At 37.8% G+C, this 25,529-nt stretch overlaps 1 protein-coding gene across 1 annotated transcript; it reads left to right on the top strand.

The window, feature by feature from the left end:
* Positions 1 to 5,568: 5,568 nt before the first annotated feature.
* Positions 5,569 to 22,433, top strand: MAP9 (microtubule associated protein 9). The gene is given in 12 exon segments (XM_056490268.1): positions 5,569 to 5,748; positions 5,751 to 5,915; positions 6,776 to 6,884; positions 8,130 to 8,528; positions 10,327 to 10,523; positions 11,372 to 11,430; positions 11,891 to 12,050; positions 13,136 to 13,225; positions 13,901 to 14,062; positions 14,509 to 14,654; positions 15,362 to 15,494; positions 20,796 to 22,433. Coding segments are annotated over 12 exon segments (1,923 nt in total). The 3' UTR covers positions 20,919 to 22,433.
* Positions 22,434 to 25,529: the final 3,096 nt, after the last annotated feature.

Raw genomic sequence — 25,529 nt, 5'->3', positions numbered from 1 at the left:
TTTGACACTCAGGCCCTGTCTCACCCTTCACGTTTCTGGCATGCCCATTAGTTTTTGTTCAGGCTTTTCCTCTGGCAAAAAAGGTTAAAGAGCCTTGGCACAGAGAACCAGTCTTAGGGTAGCTTTAGATAATCCCCTAAACCGGCAACTAATCAATTCGTAAAGAAATAGGAAATGGAAAGAAAGATCACACAAAGCCCAGATTTGGGCTGATGACATTTGCTGTTAAACTGAAGCCAAGTCATCTCAGCAGCTGCAAAATTTCAAATCAGTTGCAAGGGCTATAAACTAAATCACAAGACGGAAGGAAGGAAATATGGAGAATAAGAAAAGATGAGCTCTTAAGCTTCCTTTGCAAATACAGGGTCTGATTTAATGTTCCAGATTATAACTTGGATTATTTGTTTCCAAGTGCTGGGATTAATCAACGCTTTCCATTCACAATTCTGAATGTTCTTTCCATAGCCCTTCCAGAGATGACATAAGAGTACACAGAAATACTAATAATGGGAAAGTGAATATAGTCTTTAATCCACAATAAAAATATCCAAATGGTCACCATAGGAACTCCACAAAATCTGGAGCTTGTATTTTGCAGGTTTCTCTGGTGTTACCTGCGTAGAGCTCAACCTGCAGCCCTGGCTCTGAGTAGTGGACATGTTGGATGGCCTAGAAAGGGGAAAAAGGTATGTAAGTGTGCTCCCTTAACACCACTCTCTAAAGCGGCTGAGTACAATGCATCTGAAGCTATGGAAACCAGGGCTCCAATACATGATATAATAGTGACCTACCCATTTATGAGCTAAAGAAAAAATAGAAAATGCCCAAGTAGATGCTACACTTGTCTATATTTTTGTTCAGCTGTTGGTCTGATATTATAGCTTTTTCTGCTATGTTATCTTAGAATCATGCCTTGTCTCTAGTGTAAACTGAAAAGAAATTGCTCTCGAACAGTTCTTTTACTAAAAAAAGAGAACCACAAAGGGCATCTGTTAGTAAATGCCTAAACCTTTTATCAAGCACTGAAATACCACAGATATTTTTGAGATTCTTCTGCTTCTTCTGCATCACTGCCTCTAATGGTACAAGTTATCATGTGACGTCTGAATTTTCTTCACTGCTTAAGGGTATAAGTTAGTGCAAAACAGGCATGATAGAAGTCCTCAGTTACCCTACCATAGAATTTTTGCATGCCTTTGTGTCACTAGCACAGCTTTTGAGTCCTCTCTCTACATATACAAAATGGGAATAGTAATTGTCTCAGCAGTCTATCAGGGAAAGCTGATAACTCCCTTCAAGATTGGGAAGTGCTTGGATATGGAAGGTTCTTATAGGTGTACTAGACAGACAAAGCAATACAATCAAAAAATTTAACAAAATAGTATCTTATATGGTTAGCTATAAATCTAAAAAGATTAAGTGATACATTCAGTGTGCTTCCAATGGGCCTTTGTTTTGCTACACTGGAGAAAGGTAATCATTCATCTTTACTTGCTGAAGCTCCTTGCACTGTAAAGCTCTATCTTCATTAGGATAATGGTAGAAAAATCAGACCTGGCAGCTTTATTCTCCTTTAAATCTTCCTGCCATAGTGCAACTAGAATAGCACCAAAAATTAAAAGGAGACAAGGGAGGAATATAGATGTAAAGAGCAGAAGAAGACATTTTTATTGCCAGTGAGAATTAGCCAGCCAATCTTTCTAATCACAAAGCAATTTAACTTGGCCTTTTACTGCATCCATTTTCTCTGATTAATTTTTATGATGTCAGGCTTCTCATCCCTTGGGGCTGGAAGTCTGCAGGACATTATTCAAGTCTTTAACCCAAGGTCCTATGTCTGGCTCTCTGGTGATCATTCAGGTGCCAGCAGCTTGGAGGTCTGACACTTCTCAAATGCACAGGTAGTAATCAGACAAGCGTGGTTTCTCTCTCTGTGAAATGTGCCATAGCATTGAGGTGAGTTACTACTCAGCACTTAACAGCTGTTGGCTTCTTCTGATAGCATTAATACAACATTAGACATAGAGATAGTTCGAGAGTGAGAGATGTTTTTCAGCAATTGCAGGTCTGCAAGGTTTCTCTCAAAGATGTTTATTTAACCGAAGCTCACAGCTGCAAGACTTAAAAAGAATGTATCCATATACAAGCTACAGCAGTAGCTTGAGTAATTTGCACACAAAATGACTCCACTTCACATGAAAAGGTTTGCATGTTCTGACTCCCCTTACAGGAAGTCTAATCTGCTGCCACCAACACAAACAAGCTTTTTCTGTTTGAAAAGTTCATTGCCCTGTTACTATGACCAAGCATAACACTGAGACAGCTGTCTCATTCCTCTGTGTTCCAATGCTGTTCCTTAAAATCACATCAAGTACTATTTACAAAAAAAGACAGCTTAGAAAAATAAAGCCTAAAATAACTTTTAAAAGTCAAGGATACATTTTTTTTCTTGTGGGATATCTATGTCCATCTGCTACTTCTAAGTCTAATCCTCAGGAATAAATTAAACAGTCAAGAGCATATGTATTCATAAACTGCCACGTAAGTGATGTAGTTGTGAATTTATTCATCCTAGTTTCTTCTTTATTTTGCTCCATTTTTGCAGTCTGTTCCTTCAGTATCTATATTTTTGTATGTATTAATTTTATCCAATTAAACTTTCCTTGGTTGAATGGCTGAGAACAACAATCTACTAAGTCACGGTTGCATACTTTCTTACCCTGACAGCATCTTCTCTAACTACTTACAAATCAGGTCAAGATGAAAAAAGTGAATTTGATGACAATGGGGATTTCCATCTGATGCCCAAAGTTGATTATATTTCTGGTTTTATTTCAAGATAAGCATAAGGAGAACAGTATATTTTGGCAGGACATGTATAACCCTGCAAAACATGGCACATTGTAATAGACTATTTCATATGAACTGGGAGGAAAATGTGAGAATAATAATTTTTAATGCTTGTGCTTAAGAATGTCTGTGATGGTGACCTCTAGATTGAAGAGCTTTTTGTTGTCTAGAATTGAAGCTACTTGTTAATCTGCTAAACAAATATATGTGCAAGGTCCAAGAGGCAGATGCACTTGTAGACAGTGCCTAATTCCCACTGATGTCAAGAACAGGAATAGTCATTCATGAGCCAAGACCCTGGCAACCAATACAAAAATCACTTTCTATAGGAATGAACACCAACTCAGAGATTTTGTCACGGCATTAAATTTCCTTTCAAGTGTAACTTTGGGAAGGAAAAGTAAGCAGAATATTTCCCTCCAATAAGGGGTTTTATCTATTTTGACTTGAGGTTACATTATATACAATTTTAGAACTTTTAATCTATGTGTCATGTGTTCAGAAGGAATCCCAAAACCTGTCTTACAAACTCTAGATACATTGATAAAATAAACCACATATGGAAGTTGTTTATATGCATGTAAGCTAGCCATCCAAAAATCTTATCATACTTGACTACTTTCTGAATGTAACATCATTCCTGCAGATGGTAATCACACTGCACTGTGATGCTTGTTTTAGAAAGTGCTTTTTTTATGGCTCTGGGCATGGCAAAGACTCACACACCTTTGGTCAGCAGAATAAAATGTTACCTCTAAGTTTATTTAATCCAAATTAATATAATTGCCAGGATCATTTAGAGCCTTATTTTTAATGCTCCATGTCTACTCATGAGAAAAAGTTGTACAGTTTATAGTTGTAATGTATTGGTCAGTTACTAATTAAAAAGCAGATGCTAATGCTCATTTTCATACCATAAAATCTGGGTTTTTGTCTTCAATAAACCTTCATGTTTGGGGTTTTGGATTTTCTAGGGTTTTTTTTGGTTGGTTGAGGGTTGTGTTTTGCTTGTTTGTGGGTTTTTATTGTTTTTGTTGTTGTGCCTGGGGTTTTTTCAAGTACGTCTCTTACACCCAAAGTACTAGATTCATATTTAGGCTTAAGTCCCATCCACCTCAGTGGGTCTCAATGGGACTTTTGCCTCAGGTACGACTAGAAGATGCAGACATGATGTTCATGTGTTTTGACAAAGACATCTTCACACATTTTGAGTTCTTCAGTGCTGACAGTACTGATTTTTATTTCCTGCATCCAACCAACTCAGTGCATTGAATATTTAATAATACAGGTGATATGAGGACCCGTTGTCTGGCTTATGTAAATACCACAATAATTTAAATCAAACCTTCCTTCTCTACATTGTATACTAAGCTAAATGAATACAGTGTCTCAAAAAATCCCATAAACATTGGCAGTAATATAAAAGAAGCTAGAATAAAGTGGACATTTGGAAAAAAGAATCAATTTTTCAATTTTAGAGTATTTTGCTGCCACCTTTTGGAATTTAATAAAATGTTCATATCAGTGGTTTGTAACACAGATATAATTTAGCGCTAAACAACAATCCCTAACATTATTAGAGGAAGAATATATGCATTTCTTCTTTCTTCCTTTTTGGATTCTTAAGTATGTCAAGCTTCACCTTTCACCTTCACAGAGAGATAGAATAGCACAGATTCAAATTTAAGGCTTCACATGTGAAGAAAATATAGGAAAAAATGTGTGTATCAAGCATAATTCTCAACAAATGCCATGATTAGTCAGCAGATCAAGAATTATTTGGCCATAAATAAATATAGGTAAACAAAGAAAGGAGCTGCTTACAGATGATACCTAAATATCAATTAATTACAGGCAAATAAATGTTAGTTTAAATCTCCAAGGTTACTGGTTAGAGCTCAGGGCCTCTTTCCCCTCAGGTGTGTTGTGGCTTTTGCATAATTACACAGCTTTTAAAATATAACTCTACATAAATAAACAAGAGGAAAACAAATCCTAAGGCTCTGGGCTCTGTCCCACATATTCTCTCACTGTTTCTGTCAGAGAGATTTTCTTCTGCACGACTTACAAAACTGCAATGCATTTTGGGGAACATTAATATATATAAATATAACACCAGTATAGAGAACATGTTAGAAGTTCTTTGTTATCACTAAGACAACTGGACCACCAGTCTTATTTTAGAAAACGATCATTTAAACTGGAGGAAGATTAGAAACGTCTGTACCTGTAAATGGTCCCGAAGTGGACGGCTTTCCTTTGATGCACAGACTGGTATTCCCAGAGCACCCTGGGATTCAGATGCCTTCATCGTGGCCCATACAGTGGACAGATGACCTCTAGGACACCAGCTCTGCAGGGACGTGCACTGCTTGGTAAAGAGTCTGTCTGGTCACTGGGGGGTGGGGGGGGAGGGTGGGGGGGTTGTGCTGGTGCTTGCCCTGTGGATCGCACAACCACTGTGGGGAAATAAAAATTGGAGTATCAGGAGGTGCAAGCACCAGACACCTTACTTCTATGCCACTGTAAGTTCTCCATGCCTAAAATCTAATATAAGCTAACACACAGGTGCTATGAGATCTGTGTTCCAGAAAGCACTAAAATGGGTATAGTTCTTACAGAAAGTGCTCACGTCCCAAGTAGGAAGGTTGTGAAAAATTACCTGACTGCAAGAGTGGGGTCGACAAACGTGTATCAGCCCTGCTACGAGTGTCATAGATGTATGGATGTGCTCCTTGTGGGAACAGGGTTATTTGCAGGATAGGGACATCGGTAATAAATCCTGGCAGCGCGGCTTTGGCCCGGCTGAGGAAGTGGCGCTGCAGCGACACGAGGCCATTCCCGACTAATGAAGGCGATCACCGACGCGGCCGTTGCCGGGCGACGGGCGGGATCGGGGGGGCGGCGCGGCCGGGCCCGGCCCGGGGCTCTTTCCCGGGGCTCTCCGCCGGGGATTTTTCCCGAGGCTCTTTGCCAGGGCTCTCGGAGGACTCGGCGGCGGCGGCTGCGGGCAGCGAGCCACCTCCGCCATGTCGGGGGGAGGCACCGCCGACTGTGGGTTGCAGGTGAGCGGCGGCGGTCAGGGCAGGGGCAGGGTAAAGCCGACGCTGGGGAGCGCGGTCTGCGAGCAGGTTTCTGCCGTTGGGAATGAATACGTTAATTCGCTATTACAGGCAGCACACCCGCATTGCTTTGGAAATGGAAGCGAGCAAGCAGGCTGCCATTGGTGAGGACACCAGGAGCTGCTCCCCGTACACAGGCTGGGAGCAGCCCGGCGGCCCCGTCCCTGACAGCCGGGCTGAAGGAGCAGCCCGGCCACCAGCAGGTGCCTCGGGAGGCGCCCAAGGCCGTGACGAGCCGCTGCTCCTCGTGGTTTGTGGGCCAGGCTCTGGAATCTGGAGATACTGGTGCATTTCTTCATGGGTTTACAATCTATAATTAAGGCCAGTGCTCTTCAGAATCACGTAAATGTTTTGTGTCCATGATATCCTGCTGCAGAGAGTCCAAAATATGTGAAGTTCGTCACTGGTTTGGACCTGCCACCTGCTTTAAGCACCTGTCCTGCTGCAGTGAAGAGCTCATCCGTGCTCACCTGCTCTCACAGACCCTCCTCTTGTGTTCTTGCCGATCAAAACATACAAAAGAGGTGTCACGTGATGATACATCCTAAGTACCCAAAAATGAAAAAGGAATTTGCATGATACTTTTTTTTCTTATGAAGAAGAAAAATAAATAAATACATGGAGATTTGGGAACTTTTCTTGATGCGCATATGTTAGGGGAATGGAGATAGAATGGATGCACTATGCTTCAGAATAATTGTCAGTTAAATGGGCTTATCTGTGTTGCTCAGTTTTACTTATATTTATGTGGGAGGGGAGAATTTGTGCTGAACTTTAACAAGTGAATCCTCCCTTTTTTGTAGAAGTTATTTGTGAAGCCATTTCAGGATGAGCTGCAGGAAGCAATTTCTGATTATGCAATAAGCAAGGAAAGAGATGAATATTCAGACGACTTTGAAAGTGATGAAGATGGTACGTTAAATGGTAAAACAAAGTTAAATGTTTTTCCTTGTGTTCTTCTTTTCTTAGCTTATTACTAGATCATAGACAACCTTTATGTGTTGCTATGATTTAGTGTTCCAGGATTTCATATTTTAACGACTTATAAAGCACTGAGTCCTCCTCTGCCATGTTAAGCAGCAAAATTCCCAATGAAATCAGTGGAGGTGCCAGCCTGTTGAACACATACAGTCTGTACTGGTTCCTACCATTGTGGTGCCCAGTCCTCCTCCTTAGCCATCTTGTTTACTTGACACCTGTATGAGACAGTAATGCACAGTACTGTAAATGAAAGTGGACATGGCCAGAGAGAAAGGCAGTGTTTTTTTCTTTACTGGTTTCCCAGTCTGAACAATCAGTGAATAAGGGCTGCAGGACACACTTCCCTAGCAGAGTATGTAAACCAGAAATAAGTTTCATCTGGCTGTTTTTCTTGGAGCAGGATGCATTTAATGTTCACTAATGTTTATGCTTAGTCTAACAAGATTGGCCAAATGACTCTTCTTCCTGCTGGTATGGCACTAAATATTAAGGAAAATAGGAATGTTAAATATGATCATGTATTTTTAAAAGGACTTCCTTTGTGGCCTATTTTTCCTTCTCACCTGAAACATATTTTAACTGTTTGACAAGATTTAGGAGAAAAAGCTCTCCAGCAGAAAATGCATTACGCTACTATCATGACATTCTTTTGTCACCTTGCTGAAGGATTTGAACTCTGAAATTAGGTCAATTAGCAAAAACAGGCTAGAGGAAGAAAAATATTTTTATTAAACATATGAATCTGAGCATTGTAGAAGATACTTCCTTTGAAGTATCTTCTATTGGAATATCTTCAGTAGACTTTAAATGGGGCAGAAATGAAGGGAAGGAAGGATGGGTTCTAATACCAAACATGCCTAGCTTTGTTGTTTGATGATTTGCTTCCACTTCTTATGGCATTGACACATTAGTTTTTAGAAGGGCTTTAAATTGTGTGACAGAAAAGAATTAATGAGTGAATATTTTTATTTGGATTGGGTCCATGAAAATAGATGACGGGAAAGGGCTGTAGTCTGGTGGCTTTTCAGAGATCAGAGGCACAGAAAGAGAAATGTTCAGAAGTTAGTCAGGAGGGTGTTGCAAGAAAAATAGTGTTAAGTTATAGAAGATACAGGTTTTGTGTTGCATTTTTTTTCCACTTGTATCAAATTCAAGCTGGTAATGTACTCTTTGCAGATATCAGGAAAGAACTTACTGAAAGTAATTCAGGTTCTGCAAGCACTGAGAGATCTGTTGCTGGGAGTCCTCTCTTGAATGATGATGCTTTACAAAAAGCAGTAGATTTGGAAAATGAAGCTGCCGATGACATGAATTTATCCTTTCATGAAAAGACACTTCAGCAAATAATGGTTTTAGAAGGTGAAAACACAGAGAATGACAGAAAAGATGATGAAGGAGGATGTTTGGAAGGTCAAAATGAGGATAATGACAGAAAAAATAATGAAGAAGTACTGCATCATAATAGTGAAAGTGATGGCTTGCCTATTAATGAACCTAATAAAAAAAGAAATCAAGAAGAAAACCAACCAAAAGCAAAGCCTCAGATGCAGAAAAAAGGAAATGCTTCAGCATCAGGTGAAAAGAAAGTATTTTACTGTTGTTGCTGTTTATCCATGTTACAGTATTTTGAAGTGTTTTAATTTGGGTTATTTTCTGTGTTAACCGTCATCTGCTTTGGCTTGCAGATAAAGCTTCTAAAGATACACAACCTCTGTATGCCGGGGGTAAACTGAACTAGTGTGGGCCAAGAGCAAGAGGTTCCTGTTTGCCTTTTCCTTTCAGAAGATGAAAAACAGCTGTTTAGGTCCTTAAAGTCCAGCTTTCCATCCAGTGCATGTACATGGAAGGCATGAGAGGGCTGCCAAGATGCCTTCTGTGTGTGCATGGTGCAGAAAGCTGTATTCACATAGTGTCCACAGCATCCATGCACCGTTTAATGGAAAGATCATGAAACTCCTTTTCTGTGACCAGGTGAAGCTGTAATGTAACAGAACGTCAGAAAACGAGCTGTACCCAAAACATTTATGAATGGTTGGCATCTCATTATTTCCAAGTTAAGACTTCAAATGACCTTTTACCTTGAAGATACTGACATACTTTGGATGTATAGTCAAATACATAACCCCCCCCCCCCCCCCCCCCAAACTTGAATGTTTCAGTACAGGAATAGCTAATTTATTTTTAATACACAAAGCAGAGTTTGGAATTCTGCTAATTGACTGTATATGCCAAAAGGCTTCATATTTTTTATCTAATTCCTAATATGAGAGGAATTTGTCATGTTTGGTGTTGAGGTAAGTTTATGACTAATCATTAGCTGTAATGGAATACTACAGCTTTGCAATTGGCAGAGCATGATTAATGGTATCATTTTGGTTTTTCCGTTCCACATGATGGCACCAAAATGCAGCTTTGAGTGTGCAGACACCTCTCTTTCTGGCTAGTGTGCCTGTGTAGTTTGACTGGCAGAAAAGAAGTTGAACTACTCCTTTTCTTCCTGTGAATCAAAGTAGTGCAGTTACATACAGCAATATTGGTTAAAATTCAGTAATTTCAGCATTCTTGTTACCTTGAACTTTCTTTCATCGCTGTAAATTGCAGGGTAAAATTCTTAGATTGTGGGCATTAATGTTTCTTTCTTCAGGTAATTTGGAGTTAATTTGTGATCCAAAATTTCTATTTTTCTAAAGAATTCCATCTAAAATTTGTGGAAGACCTAATTTGGTTTTACTTGCACATTTATTGGCTTCTATCTGAATTGTTTTACAAATTCAGATCTCTGCATTACTGGCAGTTGAAATCTGATTAAAATGTTTTTTAAGTCATACTAATAATGTGTTTCATAATTAACAATTTCACCATTTAGGCATGCATTCAGATTGAGGTGATGTTTTCTTAAAATCCCCCCAGTGGAATTTTTTAGTTTTTCACTCGTGTGTCCCACACTCTGAAGAGCAGCACACAATGAAAGCAGTATTTGTTGTGCAAAGTGTTAACTTCAATACTTCATTAAAAGTTTGCAGGATGTCAGAAGAGTTCTTGCTATGACTAGAATGACTCTTGCTTTTGGTTTCTGCACTGGAGCCACGTCAAGCAGATGGAAACTTTGCCTTTCTCTTGCTCTCACATTCTCTAACATTAGTTCAAGCTTCAGTTGCTACTCCAGTCTTACATTAAAGTACAAGTGAATACTGTTCATATTAGTGTATACTTCTTAGATGAAGACATGCAGAAAATACCTTATACTATATAAAATTTAGTAACAACTTTCATAGACTGGTGGTTTTTCTAGAAATACAAAATGTAAAAACAATACTCAAAAAACAATGAAGTTCTTGTTAATGTGTCCTCTCAATCTTTTTTCTCCCTTTAGATCCAGATCAGAAGACTGTCAGCACTAGTGACTTGAAACTGGAGGAGAATGGTAGGAAATCCCTTTCTGTTAACAGTTCAGATGGAATGATGAAAATAACAGAAGGGCAAATAATAACTGATACAATGCAGGAGGTGTCAGTGAATGATCCATCTGAGCATGGGGAGGCAAAGAACACATCCAAGAATTCTGTCAAGGTATTACCCATATACAGTTTACCATTCTTTGGCACAATGCCCTAGAAGCACAATGGAGAGTTTTGTAAAGTTCCTGTTCATATCTTAAGTGTGTAGAACCCTGGAAAGCTGACAATTTTTATCTGGTTTCTAGAGCCAAGGCTCTTATAAATTCTCTATGGCTTTATGAAAGATATAAGGAATACCTTTTCCACAAATTATTTAAGTCAGATAAAGGTAGTGAAATGTGTTTTCCAGCCTTAAGAAAGTACCCTTCTCAAAGTGAAAATGTCAAATCTCTGTTGTGAGGATAGCTGAATAACAGTGAGCACTCAAGTGTGGGCAGAGGATGGAATCCATGTGTGACATGAATAATGGAAAAGATACAAAGCACTCTATGCTGTATCCTAAAAAGAAAATATGTAGATACATGTAATTATTAAAGCTAAGTAGTCAAAAGATTTAACAGAGTGTTTATAGAATAAATCAGCTGTATTCTTTTTACTTCTTGTTATTTCTAAACCATTGACTGTATTTTTACATAATACAAATGACCATTCCTAGCTGCCATTCCAAAATGATCCAGGCATTCTGAAAGTTTGGTTGGCTGGTTGATTGGCTTGGGGGCTTTTTTTGTTTTGTTTTTTTTTCTCTTACTTTCTTACCCTGTACTATACTCTCTCTTTATTAAGGTTTCTTTCTTGCCTGTTTTTATAACATCATGAGACCATGGAATATCTTGACTTGGAAGGGACTCACAAGGGCTGAGTCCAATTCTCAGTGTCCTTGTAAGCTTGTAAAAACTTACTTCATCCTCATCTGTTGCTTAAGAGACTCTTTAACTTCACTTTTCCCTCTGTGTTTTTTAGAAACTAAGTGAAACAAAGGAGAGAGTTTTAGGAAACCCAAAGACTTCTTTATCTGACAGGTAAGAGAAGAATGCCAAGTATTCGTCTGAGCCATTTAAGATGACTGTAAGCACTCCATCAATGCTGCTCCCCTCTCATTTTCTGTCAGCATTGTGCTTGCTGCTGACAGTCTCGGACCATCTGTGCAAAACAGTTCAGTGCATGTGGCATGTTGTTACGACCCTTGCTCAGGTTTATGTCAGATCAGACTCCCAAATCTTTTGCTAGTGTCTGTGATGAGTGTGTTACTGGAGTCTTTACAGGTTCTGAGCTGTTTTTTAGCTGAAAGTGTAAGTAATTTGTAAACTTAGAAGAGGTAAGTTCTTTCTCCCTTTCCTTTCCCCAGTCCCTGTTCAAGTGCATGTAAAAAAGAGAATCACAGTAACTTTTGGTATGCACTGATATAAGAGAACACTACTTGGTATGATCTACAATAAATTGAAAGATCATTAATGTATTTTTGTCCTGGTATTTTCCTAGGTCTTTTGTCCATTTAAAGAGAAAGGGGAAAGCTGTTCCATCAACTTCACCTGTTTCATCTCAGTATCTGGGATCATTAAAGGTGTTGGAGGATAAATGCATGCAGCAGAAAAGTCCAGAATTCAACAAAGTAGATAACTTAAGGGCAGCTGTTTTTCAGGTAGATTTTAAAAATGAGCAAGCCAGCAAACAAAATTGGGCATATAAAGGTCCTGATACAGGGGTCAACACCTCATATTTTCTTGAAATCAGTATTTTTTACTGTGTTCCTTTCATTGGCTTACAGGTATATTAATACTTTTATTCTGTGCCTTTTCCTCCTATTATGAACAAAAAGCTCAATGAAAGAGACATAGTATTTCTATGTGGTTCGTTATTTATTGTGCCAGACTATTTTCAGGCACATATTTTCTTTTATTTCTACTTCATCCTTAGCATAAGTGTGTACTTAGAGTTTGGTTTTTTATCTGATATGTTCTATTCAAATGACATTCAGGAAAAGAGATAAAAAATCCTGTACTCTTTCCAGAGAATAATCTATATAAATTCCTTGAAGAATTTCACGGCAATTGCTTTCTGAGTTTCAGCAGATTTTTGCTAATCTATTTGAGAACAACTCTCATTAACAGGCACTTTTCATATTGGTATGTGTTTATAATATTAGTTATAGTCCTAAAACAAATTTTAGACCCTCAAATCCATATTTGTATTGTCTCCACAGTTTTTGAAGATAGAATAGTCTTCACTTAGGACACTTTTATCTTTGAGCTGCATACCAAATATACAGTTAATTCTTGAAAATTTACGCCTGATTCTGCAGATGGCTCATAACCTTTTATGGCTGCCTGAAGTTTCACTTTTCTCAGTAGGACTTTATTTTCTTTAATTACAGGTATTTTTAAGAGAGACAACAATTGTAAATAATATTTCTTTATGCTAAATTATAAGAATCTTTATTCCATTCTTCTATTTAATTTGATTAATGCTTACATTTTTGTTGGTGTTTCTATGGAGATGCTTTTTAAAACGTCTTCAGACTTTTTTAGATTTTGTAGCTGTGATTTTAGAACCTTAGATTTTTTTTTTATCACAATGTTCGTGTGATGACAGCTTAGTTTTCCACATGGGATGCTTATTTAACTAGCACATGAAAGAACTAAGAGTAATTTTGGTGGTCATAGTATTGGTGCTGTTTTTTACTTCTACCTTGAAAGGAGTTAAAAAATATTTTAATGATTCCTACAGAACTGGTTGGAAAAGAAAAAGCTCCTTCTACTGGAATTAAAGAGAAGTGAAAAGGAGAAAGCTGAAATACTACGAAACAATACTGAAAAGGTTTGTTTGTATTGTTGTTTTAAAATAAGTTGATAAACTATGATTCTTTGAAGTGTGCTTCCTGCCTAAGTGCATCGCCCTGCTGTTGTAAGGTATCTGGTTTTCTCCAAATAGCACAAGGTGATGTGAAACAATAAATGGCATGTCCCACTTGTTAGGGTTGTGGTAAACAGTGTCTGTCCAAGGCTTCCCTACGCATTTAGATAAGGTGTGTTAAAAATATGCTTCATAGATTAATTTTGAAGTTAGTTTACAAAGACCTTGGGATGCTGAACTCTTAAGGTGCTAAGTTTTGTTTTGCGCATGAGAGCGTGAGGTGTTCACTCCATGCCTCAAGAGATGTTTACCTAGAGAGGACTCTATCTTGGATAGTATCGTGTGCATTCTTTGGTTTAGCTTTTAAGTATTTAATATGTAACCACTTAACATGCATTTCATATCCTTCTACACATATTTTGCGGGAGCAGTTAGTCTCATTCAAATTAAATTAAAAATAGGCATAGAAAAAGAACCCCCTATATATGCTTAAAATTTAATTGTAATAGTTGCAATGTTGTCAGCAAATCAAAGTCTGTTTCTTTATTGCTCCATTTAGAAATAAGTTTAAAGCATGCTATTTCACTCAGAATTTTATACTGAAATTGTTTTAAATGTAGACTTTTATTTTCAATCTAGAAAGAAGCACTTAAAAGAGAAGAATCAATTGCATGTTATGAAGCCTGGAAAAAAAAGAAAGAGAAAGAAGCAAAGAAGTTAAGTGAAAAAAAAAAGCTTGAGGAACTTAAGGAAAACAAACCAGCAGAACAGAATAAGGAAAAAGCAGAAGCAGCACAAGCGGTGACGTGAAATATATACATAAATGTGTATTTGAATGTGGTTCAGGAGATGATAAAAAATGATTTTGATTAATCCAGAATGAGATGGAAATTAACTAGAATGTTAAATCTAGATATGCTTAGTTTTTGAAGGAAGCTTGTATTAGATTTGATTCTGTCAGAAATATGTAATGTTTACTCTTGCAGACAAACAGGCTTTTGTATTTGGAGTCTATTAACTGAGCATAAAATAAACTTCATACAAATACATTAGCAATTAACTATTACCTACTGGAAAAATAAAATTCTTTTTAGGTGTAGTGATACCCACTTCTGAGCAATTCTACAGGCAAATATTCTAAAATTAGAATGTGTAGAAATTTCAAACAATAATGCAGAATAGACTAGTGGAGTATTGACAGAAAGGTTGAGAGATAAGATTTTTCATGGATCTGTGGTTGTCTTTAGGCATTCAAAAAATGGAAAGAAAGAAAAGTGGAATATTTAAGAGAGCAAAGCAGGAAGGAAAAACAGTCTGAAAGAGTGAGGAAGAAGATAGAAGAGGACCGAGTTGCAGAGAAGAGGAGAGTCAGTGTATCAGCAGTTAAAAAATGGTACTTCTCCACTGTGTTTACTATAGCATAGATTCCAAAACCCTTGCTTAAAAATGTAATAGGTGTTCTGTGAATGCTTGATGTACTTGTAATTGGAAGACAGTGGAATGCTTGGGATAGACTCTTCATTCCCAATGGAGGCTAACAGTGAAAACAAGCTGTGCAGCTCCCTTCAGTTTATTAATTTAGTTGCTTTCCTCCCCAAGAGGATAATAACTAAGCCCAGGCAGAGATACTGCAAATGAGAAAATTCATTAAGTAGCATTGTGTCTTATGTGGTTATTTTCATGCTTCATTACTAAGCCATAGGAAGGAATGTAAATCTTTAAAGTGGTATACAATTTAGAATGCTGATGTAGGAAGAGTTGAGATGTGTCTGCTGGAGATATTCTATATTAGTTTTACAAGCCAAGGGTTTTCACAGACAATGCACAACTTAGTGTTACCTACAGGAGTTCAGATTTATTTTTTTTTTAAATAAGGGAGAACAAAGTACAGAAAAGTGATGCCATAATAGATGATAGAATAGTAGATTCATTTATACCTTGGTGATGTATAAAAATCAGCATGGAAGGTTTTAAATGCATATTTTCAATCTTTTTTTAAAAGTATAAAATACATATTTTGACTCAATTTACTTAATTGGTCACAGATGCAGCTTTTAGTCTGTACATGATGACCTCTTGCTCTTTCATCTCACTATGCAGGAATGAAAAGAAGGAAGAATATATAAAGAAGAAGAAAGTAGAAAAAATCCTAGAGAAAAGAAAGCGAGAAATGCAACAGGCAAAGAAGGAAGAAAGAAGTGAAAAGGCTATGGAGGAATATGAAAGATGGCTGGTATGTTTGGTTGAGTTTTTTGGGTTTTTTTGCATTTTGTCAAAGCCAAAACGTTTGATGTAGTAATGAGTGTGAGCACTTGAGTACTGTAATACTCGTGGGGTGTTGCGCTGTTATGAGAGAGGCCAGACGGTGGCAGCATTACATTACTTGTCCCCCATAATTTGTGAGCAAAATGCATGGTGCGCTTGATGTCTGGCATACATGGAAAATATATTCTCCCTACCTACATGTCATAGAGTTTTCCATTTCCGTTAGTCTTCATTTTTTTGCCATTCCATATCAGGAGCAACTACCTCTGAAGGGCCAGGTAGCCAGAGCACAAAACCTTCAGAGCCAAACAGCGTCACCAGCTGCAAAAGTCAGTGCGTGTACATTCAAGGAAGTGCTGAAAATGGAGACTTGGATACCTCACAACTGATAAAAACACTTGTAATGACGTTCAATATGATTTCTGTTTGTGAGAATGGGTGGAGCTGCAGCAATGTCCCAGTTGTAAAGCAGTAAATTAATCCAGTACTCTAGTCCCAAGAATAAAGCAGGTTTTTTTCCTTGCTGCAGAAAGACAAACTGGAAGAGAGATCATTAATATTCTTAGCATGTTGTTTTCTTAATGGTATGTGACTTGCCAGTTGAAAAAGAACCTGTTTTAATTCCCCACCCTGTGACACAGTCTTTTTTCATAATGGTTGTCAAGGTTTTTAGTTAGAAAGTGTTCCTTCTGTTGTCTCTTTCATGTGATTTCTGGCATGTCTTTTACATATGGTCTCTGTTGCCGTTTTTAAGAATGGGATCTTGCAACCCAGCTGAATTAAGGTCCTTACAATATTTCCTCTATACTGTCAATAGCTTAATTTTTTTTTAATCTTTTTTTCAGGAGGGAGAGGCAGAGTCAGGCAGCTGTACAGGTGTGGGACAGGTTTAGAGAGCAATTGCACAAAACAGCAGGAGCCTGCATGTTTTTCCTTCTCTCTGTTTCTGAACTTGTTTAGTTTTAGGTTTAGATCTTGTAAGATTTTTGACCTGGTTGAAATACCTCTCATTTCTGTAGTCACTGACAAGAAGGGTTTTTTTCTGGTTGTCATTGTCAAGAGATTTTCAGCTCAATTTAGCAGATGATTAATGTCTGATCTTAGGTTATTTCTTGCTAGGTCAATATTGCCAACTGCCATGGTGGGGAGTACTATGCTTTGAGCAGTAACTAATGCACTGCCCTGGTATGCTCTGCTTACTGAGTGTCCTAATTAGCTCAGTTGTACCAAAGCAAGAATGTTAGTTCTCATTGTAGATTTGACTTTCTTGCTGTCCTGGACTCTGTATGAGTCCAGGAAAAAAAATTACCCCTTTTTTTTGGGAGTGAAAGATGCTACTGAGAGGCTCCACTGTTTAAACTGTCTGTAAATTCCTGAGGTCATCATTTCAGTAGAATTGCTAATAAAAATTTTAATGGGTGGAGGAATGACTAACTGGATATAAATGTGCCTACACGAGAAATAAGCAAGTGTAGGATGGGGAAGTACTGAACTTCCTGGCAGAGTTACTGAACTGGTTGGCAGAGGTACCTCTAAAATGATCCCATTTTCAGTGTCTGTGTCCAAATGTTGACTAATGTGTCTCATGCCCAGTCTTCACATTTTTGCTTTCAGAATTTGTGCTGTCTTTTTGCAACTTACACACCTTTATTTGAGAAACTATATTGGGAAATAGCTCTGTCATAATTTTTGGTATTTAACAATATTGTCTCACTTTGTGCAGTTACAGAAAAAAAATAGCCTTGAAAAGGTTATTAACGCTTGTAAAATGCAGACATAAAAAGGATAATCTCGAGGTGAGATGCTTTACTATTGCCTGGAAATTCAAGCTTCTGATTGTTTTGTTTCTTTCCTGTCATTTGCTTCTTGCTACTCACCAAGAACTCTTCAAAACAATCTAGCTTGATAAATGATCTTTTTTTACTTGCTGCATAATACCGGTGTCTGACACTTGTCATTGATATGAACCTATCCTGAGGACAAGAATCATGTAGAAAATTTATAATGACCGATCAGTTTAGTTTCCATTATTTCTGAGATACTAATCTTTATATCTCTTTACTGTGGATAGAAGTGAGTATCATCTCTAGTTCTGTTGTCTGTTTTCTTTGATAAACATCAACCTACCATGAGCCACTGAGAAGTAAAGCTGATCTCAAATAGTTCTCGAGGACCAGGATAGTAATGTTGAAAGCCTTAGAAGAAGTCTGACATTTTACCTTGAATTTGAGCCTGTGCAATGTCTATTTTATGGCATTGTAAAGCTGTTTTAAAACATCAAGAAAGGATGTACTGGATAAGTCCCATAGATTTGTTGCTTTTCTGCATTAGAAATAGCTGGAGTGGGTTATTAATTTCATGTAGTTTAATAGGTTCTCTCTGAAAATACTTTCTATATTGCAATTTTCATGGCCTGTCATTGCAATAGGTTAGAAATAAGGCTGCTGTTGTTACTCCTCTTAAATGTTGTCAGTCTTCTGTAATATCTAAAATTCAATTTCTTTGTGCCAGCCAGCCATACTGCTAAAGAATGTGCTCTTCCCAGAATTAGATAAGTGAAAAATGTATTAACCTTACTAGGCTATTAAGTAGGAAACTTCCACAGAAATCAAGCCATACAGTTGAGTCGATCTTGTGTAAGACAAGCTACAGTTATTGATTTAATCTTTCACTGTTTCTTCTTCAATTAGTGCAAATAACTTACTCTTTATTACTCTATGGAATACTTAGATCAGTTATGTTTTGTGAGAATTTGCCATGTAGTTACAAGAAGAACATAAAAACTTCGTGTGTTGAAGACAGGGAAAAGGTCAGTAGATTTTCACATTGAATTTAATCTTTTAATAAACAGTTAAATTAACTCAAGACTCTTTCCTTGCCATTAGGATTCATTAATGAAAATTGGATCTTCAAACCTAAGCGTTCAAAACTGAAGCACAGTTAAAAAATCCAAAGCAAGTTTCGTTCCTTTCCTTGGTGCATGTCTGCTTTATTTTTGGTTGTGGTTTTTCATACTTAAGTATGTAGTAAGTAAGTAGTGGAGAGTGCTTGATAAACATAAAATATGCACATTCCTTTGTAGTGTGCAATTTCTCTAATGCTTGCAATACTGTTGCAATAAGTCTTATTTTTAATGAGTTTTCACTTACCGGTCCTGATGATATACATATCCTTGTAGAATATAATTCTATTATTATAGGTACAGGAGCATATATCATATATGTATTCCATTAGAACATATTCTTCTCAAGCACATCTGTACCGCTTGACATATCTTGATGTCTCTTTTGAAAAATATCACTGATAATGCAGACTACTTTTCTCTTAGGGTACTAAACAGTTCCCTTCAAGAATTTTAGAGTATATTGAATTTGTTCTAAGGACCGAAAGCCACTAGTTGTGTTCATCTGACGAAACCTCTATGGAGGGAGAAAGAAGGCAAAAGTGAAGGATGAGAAGAGTCAGAACGTCACAGTGCTGCAAGCCTAGTTTGCCTCAATTACTCAATGTGATCCAGAAAGATGCAGTTTGTACAGAAAGATAATATTTTTATTAGACTGTGATGGGCTTTTGTATTGCTTATTTTAGCAAAGGGCATTCCTTTTCTCTGCAAACCCTGCCTTGCTTTTAATCAGTCTTACTAGCAATGGCATGAAATTACTGTGTGTTTAGCCAGACTAGATGTTCCTAACTGAATTGGATCTTCAGATTTATGTTGACAAAGAGCTGAAGGGCACAGATTAAAATCATAATGATAGGGCTGATATTTCAGTGTGTTGCTTTGCTTTTTACAGTTTTTGGGCATATTAGTAGTTTGACTGCTATATATGTGTAAAACAGGAGAAAGCTTCACTCAAGCTCCCTTTTTTACAGTAATGCTTCCACACCCATTTTCCACTCTACTCCCTCATCCAGTTAACTCACTATTTCGCTGCTCATATATGAGTAACATGCAAACACTGCCAGCATCTTGGGAATTTGCGCACATATGGTATCCAGAGGACCAGGATCATGGGTTATATGAGAGTACCGGCTATCTTACAGATGTCCTCAAGGAGCAGTACTTTCACTGTGGTGCAGTTCATACATGTGAAAATACAAAACTTCTTTGGTTGCTTCAAAATAGTGACTGATGGGCTGCAAACAATGAAAGAACCAAGGTTGGATGTGGCACAGCTGGTGATGTTTTTAAGTGGGCATATCCACATTGCATCTTTGCTACTTTATGTCTGCCAGTTGTTGATCTTAGGAATGAATGTACTGTTCATGTGTGAGAAAGCCATCTACTCAAGGACCTCTTACTGACCCACCACAGAGGGCACTGTAAATTGTGCTCTCACCTATATAGTCAACCTTTATTCCACCAAGAGAAAAACTACTTTTAAATTAGTAAGAAGTATGCACCACAAACCTGCAAGGAAAACTTGCACCCATAGAGAGCTCACCAATATACTAAACTGCTAATGTAGATGCACCTTTAGGTGCTGGTCCTCTTGAGGGTGAAATGGCAGTCATCTTTGCAAAGAAGAATGTTTTATGTAGAATAGAACTGATTAGAAATTCAAAAATAATTATAAATAATTGCAGCTTAATTTCTGAATGGCAGGTCTCTTGAAAATCATTAGTTAATGAGACAAAAAGCGTTGCAAGTATCTTGCTTATCCCTCGTCATCCTAATTGCCCCATTGCTGTTTGAAACCATAGAAAATAGAATTAGAACCTTGCAGTGCTTATAACAGAAGTTAGATAGAACTTTGTTTAAAATGAAATAGTTTAATTACCAGTTTGTTCTAGTACATGACAAGTGTATTTTAATAAGTACAGAAAGTTATGATGCATTACTGTTCTCATTATATGAAAATAGCATATTTTACATTGTGATTTAGGTATCCTCTATTACTTCTAGACAAGAAGTAATTAATATGAGACTAATTACATACAAGACCAATACAGTTCCTAATCCAGTAGGCCTTCTGCTGGGTTTTTTTGTTTAGACGGACAAACCCAGCCCATCCTTTAGACAGACGCTGTATTTGTAAATGACACCTAATGTGCAGCCTTTCTTGTTGCATTGTGCAATGTCTGGGACTGAACCTCTAAAAGAGATGTGCCAAGCTGCAAAAAGGCAATTTTCCCTTGCATTTTTACTTCTCATTTTACAAAAGAAAGGCATAATAATAATTGCAACTTTTCTGTTAGTAGAATTGTTGTTGCAGGGAAAGGGGTGGTTTTGGTTTAGGCTTTTTTTCACACATCTTTTTATTCTCAGGAAAACAAAATTGGGAGACAACAGCTTGAGAAGAACCAAAAGAAGTTGCAGGCTGACCATCGGAATGAAATGAGTCCTCCCTGGAGGCCACCTGGCAAAGTCACATATTCTAGTAGTTACTGAGGAGTTTATTGTCTTCCAGAAGAACAGATAGTCTACAAAGTTCTGTAGATAGCCAGTGACTCTTGTTATCAGCTGATTTTCACTGAATCCATTATATGTGTTACATTTTTTCTTTTTAGTTTATTTGATGTCTGCACTTTTAATAAACCTGTTACTTATTTGCATTGCTTTAGAAAATGTAATAATTTTTCAAATTCCACATATAAATTATTTTGCTAATTTCCATGTTATGTCCTACATTTTTGGCAAAAATTTATATCCAGGATGTATAAAGCTGGACTCTGGCTTCCTTTTTCACCCAGTAATTAGCAGAATGGTTATTTTTAAGTTATTAGACCACACTCTTGAGGAGTAAATTCTTGAAGAAATGATATGAGGAGGCTGTGGGGTAAATAATGGGTAAGGAGATGTTGGCTGTCATGTGGTGGTAGATAGCAAAAGGTAAAGGAGCATGAAAGCAGAATGTCATTTTCACACATTAATATACAAGATACAGGGCAAATATATGTATTGCAGGTAGGTGAATATAGGGCTTTCATAAGCTCCAACTCTGGCTTGCTCATGGCAGGCCAAGCATTTTTTCCAATAGCAGTGGAGAAAAGAGAAAGAATCTACTGCCAGCAGAAACTTGCAAGAAGCTGAAAAGATGCCTAGCCGGAGCAGCTTCAAAGGCCCACCTAAGAGGTAGAGTAAACTTACAGCCAGCAGCTGGAGAGATGAGGGACTGCAGCCACAGCAGAATGCAACAGAATTGCCAATTCGAAAGTGGCACGTCCAGATTTTATGAGAAATTACTAAATTACTAAATTACTTCAGGCCTTCAGATTGAGGTGGTGGTGTGCATCATTGGTGCTCTGGGCTTTTAGCACGTGGAGCCTTGAATTTTGGTTTAGTCTGTTAAGTAACTCCAACTGTAGTATCACAGGAGGATGAAATGCACAGCAGGCTCCAGAGTTTATTGTACAACAGACCTGGAGAGTCTGAGGCAAGGCAGCCTGTGAGAGAGGTGTCATATGGATCTTTTTTTTAGCAGTGTCCATCTAAAGAAAGCAAGGAAGGTCCTTATGCTGACAGGTTGTGCTTGAGAGAGGGAAATAAAAGTGTGGTAGAATTAGTGGCAGATATCAAAAAGTTTGTCAGGTGTTTTCCTGAACTGAATGCTGCATCCTTACTGACTTTAAGCCTTTCTATAACTGGATAGAAGGTTTTGACAGAAGACAGAAGATGTTGGTGACATCTTTCAGAGGAATGAAGAGTAGCTCACAAATTCACAACTTCTCAATTAGGAAAAGATGCTGAAGTCTGTAGACAAGGGGAAAGAGCTGATATGTTTAACTATTAGAATAAAATTTGGGGAGCTTTATTTAATGTTATTTTGTAAAAATTAGGACATGTTACAGCATAACACAAATGTCAGAAGAATTAGAACAATATAAACATATGTACATTAATGTATAAGAATATACATATATCTGTACAGATCCTATCTCTATGTTTATTGATGACAGAGGGAAAATATTTCATATTTAATAAAGTATATTTTAGTATAATAGCCTCAATGTTTTCATTGGATTTTAGTATACACATCTTTATTTAAAGCTTTAATACATGGAAATTAACTAGGCAGTGTCTCTAAGCACAAGGTATTCTTTCATTATTGTTAACATGGCTAGTAGATAGGGAACTGTATCCCACTGAAGGCCAGCTTCTACAGCATTCCATCTGTTTCCTCCAGCTCCTGACACTTGCTGACACACCAATGCAGACATTCATTTAAGGAACATAGTTTCTAAACAGTAACCTAGAAGATGGTTAGTATCTCTAATTTTTTTTTCAAAGTATTTAGATTAGGCATTAAGTTGCTCCATTGGTGCACTAAAGGCACAGGCTGATCATAAATGATTTTCTGTTTCAAGTCTCTCATTCTGGGTAAGAAAAACTGTAAGCTGTTTTCCATTGTATCCTTTTTTTCTTTTATATTATCCTTTTTTTCTTTCACAAAAAATGAGATCATCTTACTAGGTCTGTATATCATGGACTGCTTTGTTTCACTTGGTTAATTATGTGTTTAACTGAGTTACTTGACTCAAACTAAAAGGGATAAACTTTTCTGGGCTGTGAACACTGATGGCAGCCTTAGCTACACATCGAAACCTGGACTTGCTCCAGTTTGTCCATATCTTTCTTGCACTGGGCCGCTGTCTTGGTTTAAAAAGACAGGTGTTTGCCAAGGAAGGCAGGAGCCTCTTTTGAAACAGAAAATGTAAACCCCCTACCTCTGAATTATTATAGTTTTGAAATTAAGGGGCTTTTAGGCAAAAATATGGGAATAGGAATAACAGTTCTTTTCTAGGGAAAAAAAATACAGTAATACAAAAAATCCCCAAAGCACTGACAGAGTCAGAATACACCCTGACGCCCCGACAGTCTGTGTGTTGGTAGCAGTCCGATTAAATGGTGGCTGCAGTCCTTCTGGAGTGACAGATGTGGTTCTGTTGAAGCAATGATTCTATAGAAGGGTGTAGTTTTTCTCTCAAGGTCTAATGGTGATGAAGATGGGCCTGGTCTTCCACTGGGAATCTAATGGGAAAAGGCTGCTCTGATGTTCTAAATTCCAGATCTAGGTAGGAAATGCTTGGCTCCTCCCCCTGGGTGGAGAATCTCACACTGGGGTGATGTAATTTTATCAGTCATGCAGTGCAGCTTAATGCCCCATTAACAGAAGATATCTCTCTGGACAAAGGATGGGTCATGGAAGAGATAAGGAACACTGGCCTATCTGGTTTTAACAGATGGTGATAGAGTACATACTTTTTGGTTAAATCTTGTATTGCAGCCTAAGACATGAGCCCAAAACTGAACATGATGCTCCAGATGATGTCTGACTCCTAGCTACAGTACCACACATGCTAAACAGAACAATCCCTTCCATCAACCTGCTGAGCACACTCTTAAAGCCCACAATGCCACAATGCCATTGGCATTTTCTGCTGTGAGAGTCCAATGCTGGCTTATGCTCTTCTGCTTCTCCTCTGGCATTCCTGGGTACTTTACTGCAAAGCTGCTTTTTGACTGCTGGGACTCAGGCTATACTGTTGGCATGAGGTAATTTGGCCCCAGATGCAGGATTTACTTTGCCTTTGTTGACCATAAATGTTCCCACCATCTCCTTCTCCGGCTTCCTGGGAAATACCCTACTTGGCAATACCCTGCTTGGCTCCATGGATTTAGTTGTGTCCAAGTAAATGAAGTGTTCTCCTGTTCTGAAAGTGCAAAAAGCAAAAAGGCCATTAAGCAGCTTTTTCCGTGTCCTGTATCACTAAGCCACCTGGCACCCTGAGGAGCAGGACCCCATGTTTCTTTCTGCCCATGTACTTCCAGAAGCACCTTTTGTTGCCGTTTGAGTCCCATTTGAGCTTTCAGTCTTGCTGAACTTTGGCTTTAGTAAATGCTTCCATGTTTTAGTGAATGTAATGTCTCTGTTTTGCTCCATTGCGCAAGTACTCTCCACCATCTATGTGCTTGCTTACTCTCTGAACTACAGCAGGAGAGCCTGTTCTGCACACTGGCTGCCTGCCCCACTTGCTTGACTACACACATGTCAGAATGGACTTTTCTTGTTCTTTGATGAGGATGTCCATGGAGATCAACTAGCACTCTCGAGTCTCTTTGCCTCACAGGGTAGCCTCCTGTGAGACCCTGCGAAACAGATCCCTAAAAAAGCCATCCACATCCCCTCCTCAAGCCAAGGTTGTGGTTCTGTTTCCTTTACTGCTTCTTACATGATTATGTTTCATATTCTCAGACTTAGGGCAGCCAGGAGGTCATCAGCTTTCACAACCCAGACTAGTTCATCCCTGTAACCATCCATTAGCTAAGGTCAAGTCCCAAGCACGTCTTAGGGCATCAGCACTTCCACCTTCAGATTTCTACTTACCTGTTGACTTTTAAAAAACAATTTCTGAGATTTTAACAATATTTATTAGTTAGATTTTCCCTTAATGGGTAATAAATTAATTGTAAAATTCTTACCTGATTATTTCAACCTGGGGCATGGAGAAGTCTGCTCTTATTAGCAGATTGCATTCAGGCAGGTGAGCTATTTTCAACATAGCACATAATTTTAACACCTACACTCAGAGGAAAAGTTCTAGTGAAAATCTTTATTACTGCAAGGTACTTTTCTCTTTTACTACTATTTTCTTTATGAATTCTCTTTCTCTGTGATGCTTTTATTTCTGGATAGCTTCAGACTAGAACAATTGAAAGCTTTTTTTCATGTGATTTTTCAATTAAGGAAGCATCAAGAACTCACATTGTATGTTAATAATTTTTCCTTAATAGAAATACAAAATTAATATATATTAATGTTCATTAATTATAAACTGGCTTGTCTGGTCCTCAATGACAGCAAATGATAGAAGGATATTATCAGTAACTTTCAGCATTTAACTGTTATAATGCCCAGGTAGACCACTGTATTAGCCATACCCTGGTTAACTTTTATTTTTCTTTGCATCTTTTAACATACTCTCATACATTGAGTACCCATTCCCATATCCGGATTTCTAGCCAAACAATGACGGAAAAACAACAGGAAAAAATTCAGAG

This window comes from Oenanthe melanoleuca, chromosome 4 (assembly GCF_029582105.1).
Source record: "Oenanthe melanoleuca isolate GR-GAL-2019-014 chromosome 4, OMel1.0, whole genome shotgun sequence".
Lineage (NCBI taxonomy): Eukaryota > Metazoa > Chordata > Aves > Passeriformes > Muscicapidae > Oenanthe > Oenanthe melanoleuca.
This window is presented reverse-complemented; position numbering and strand designations above follow the sequence as displayed.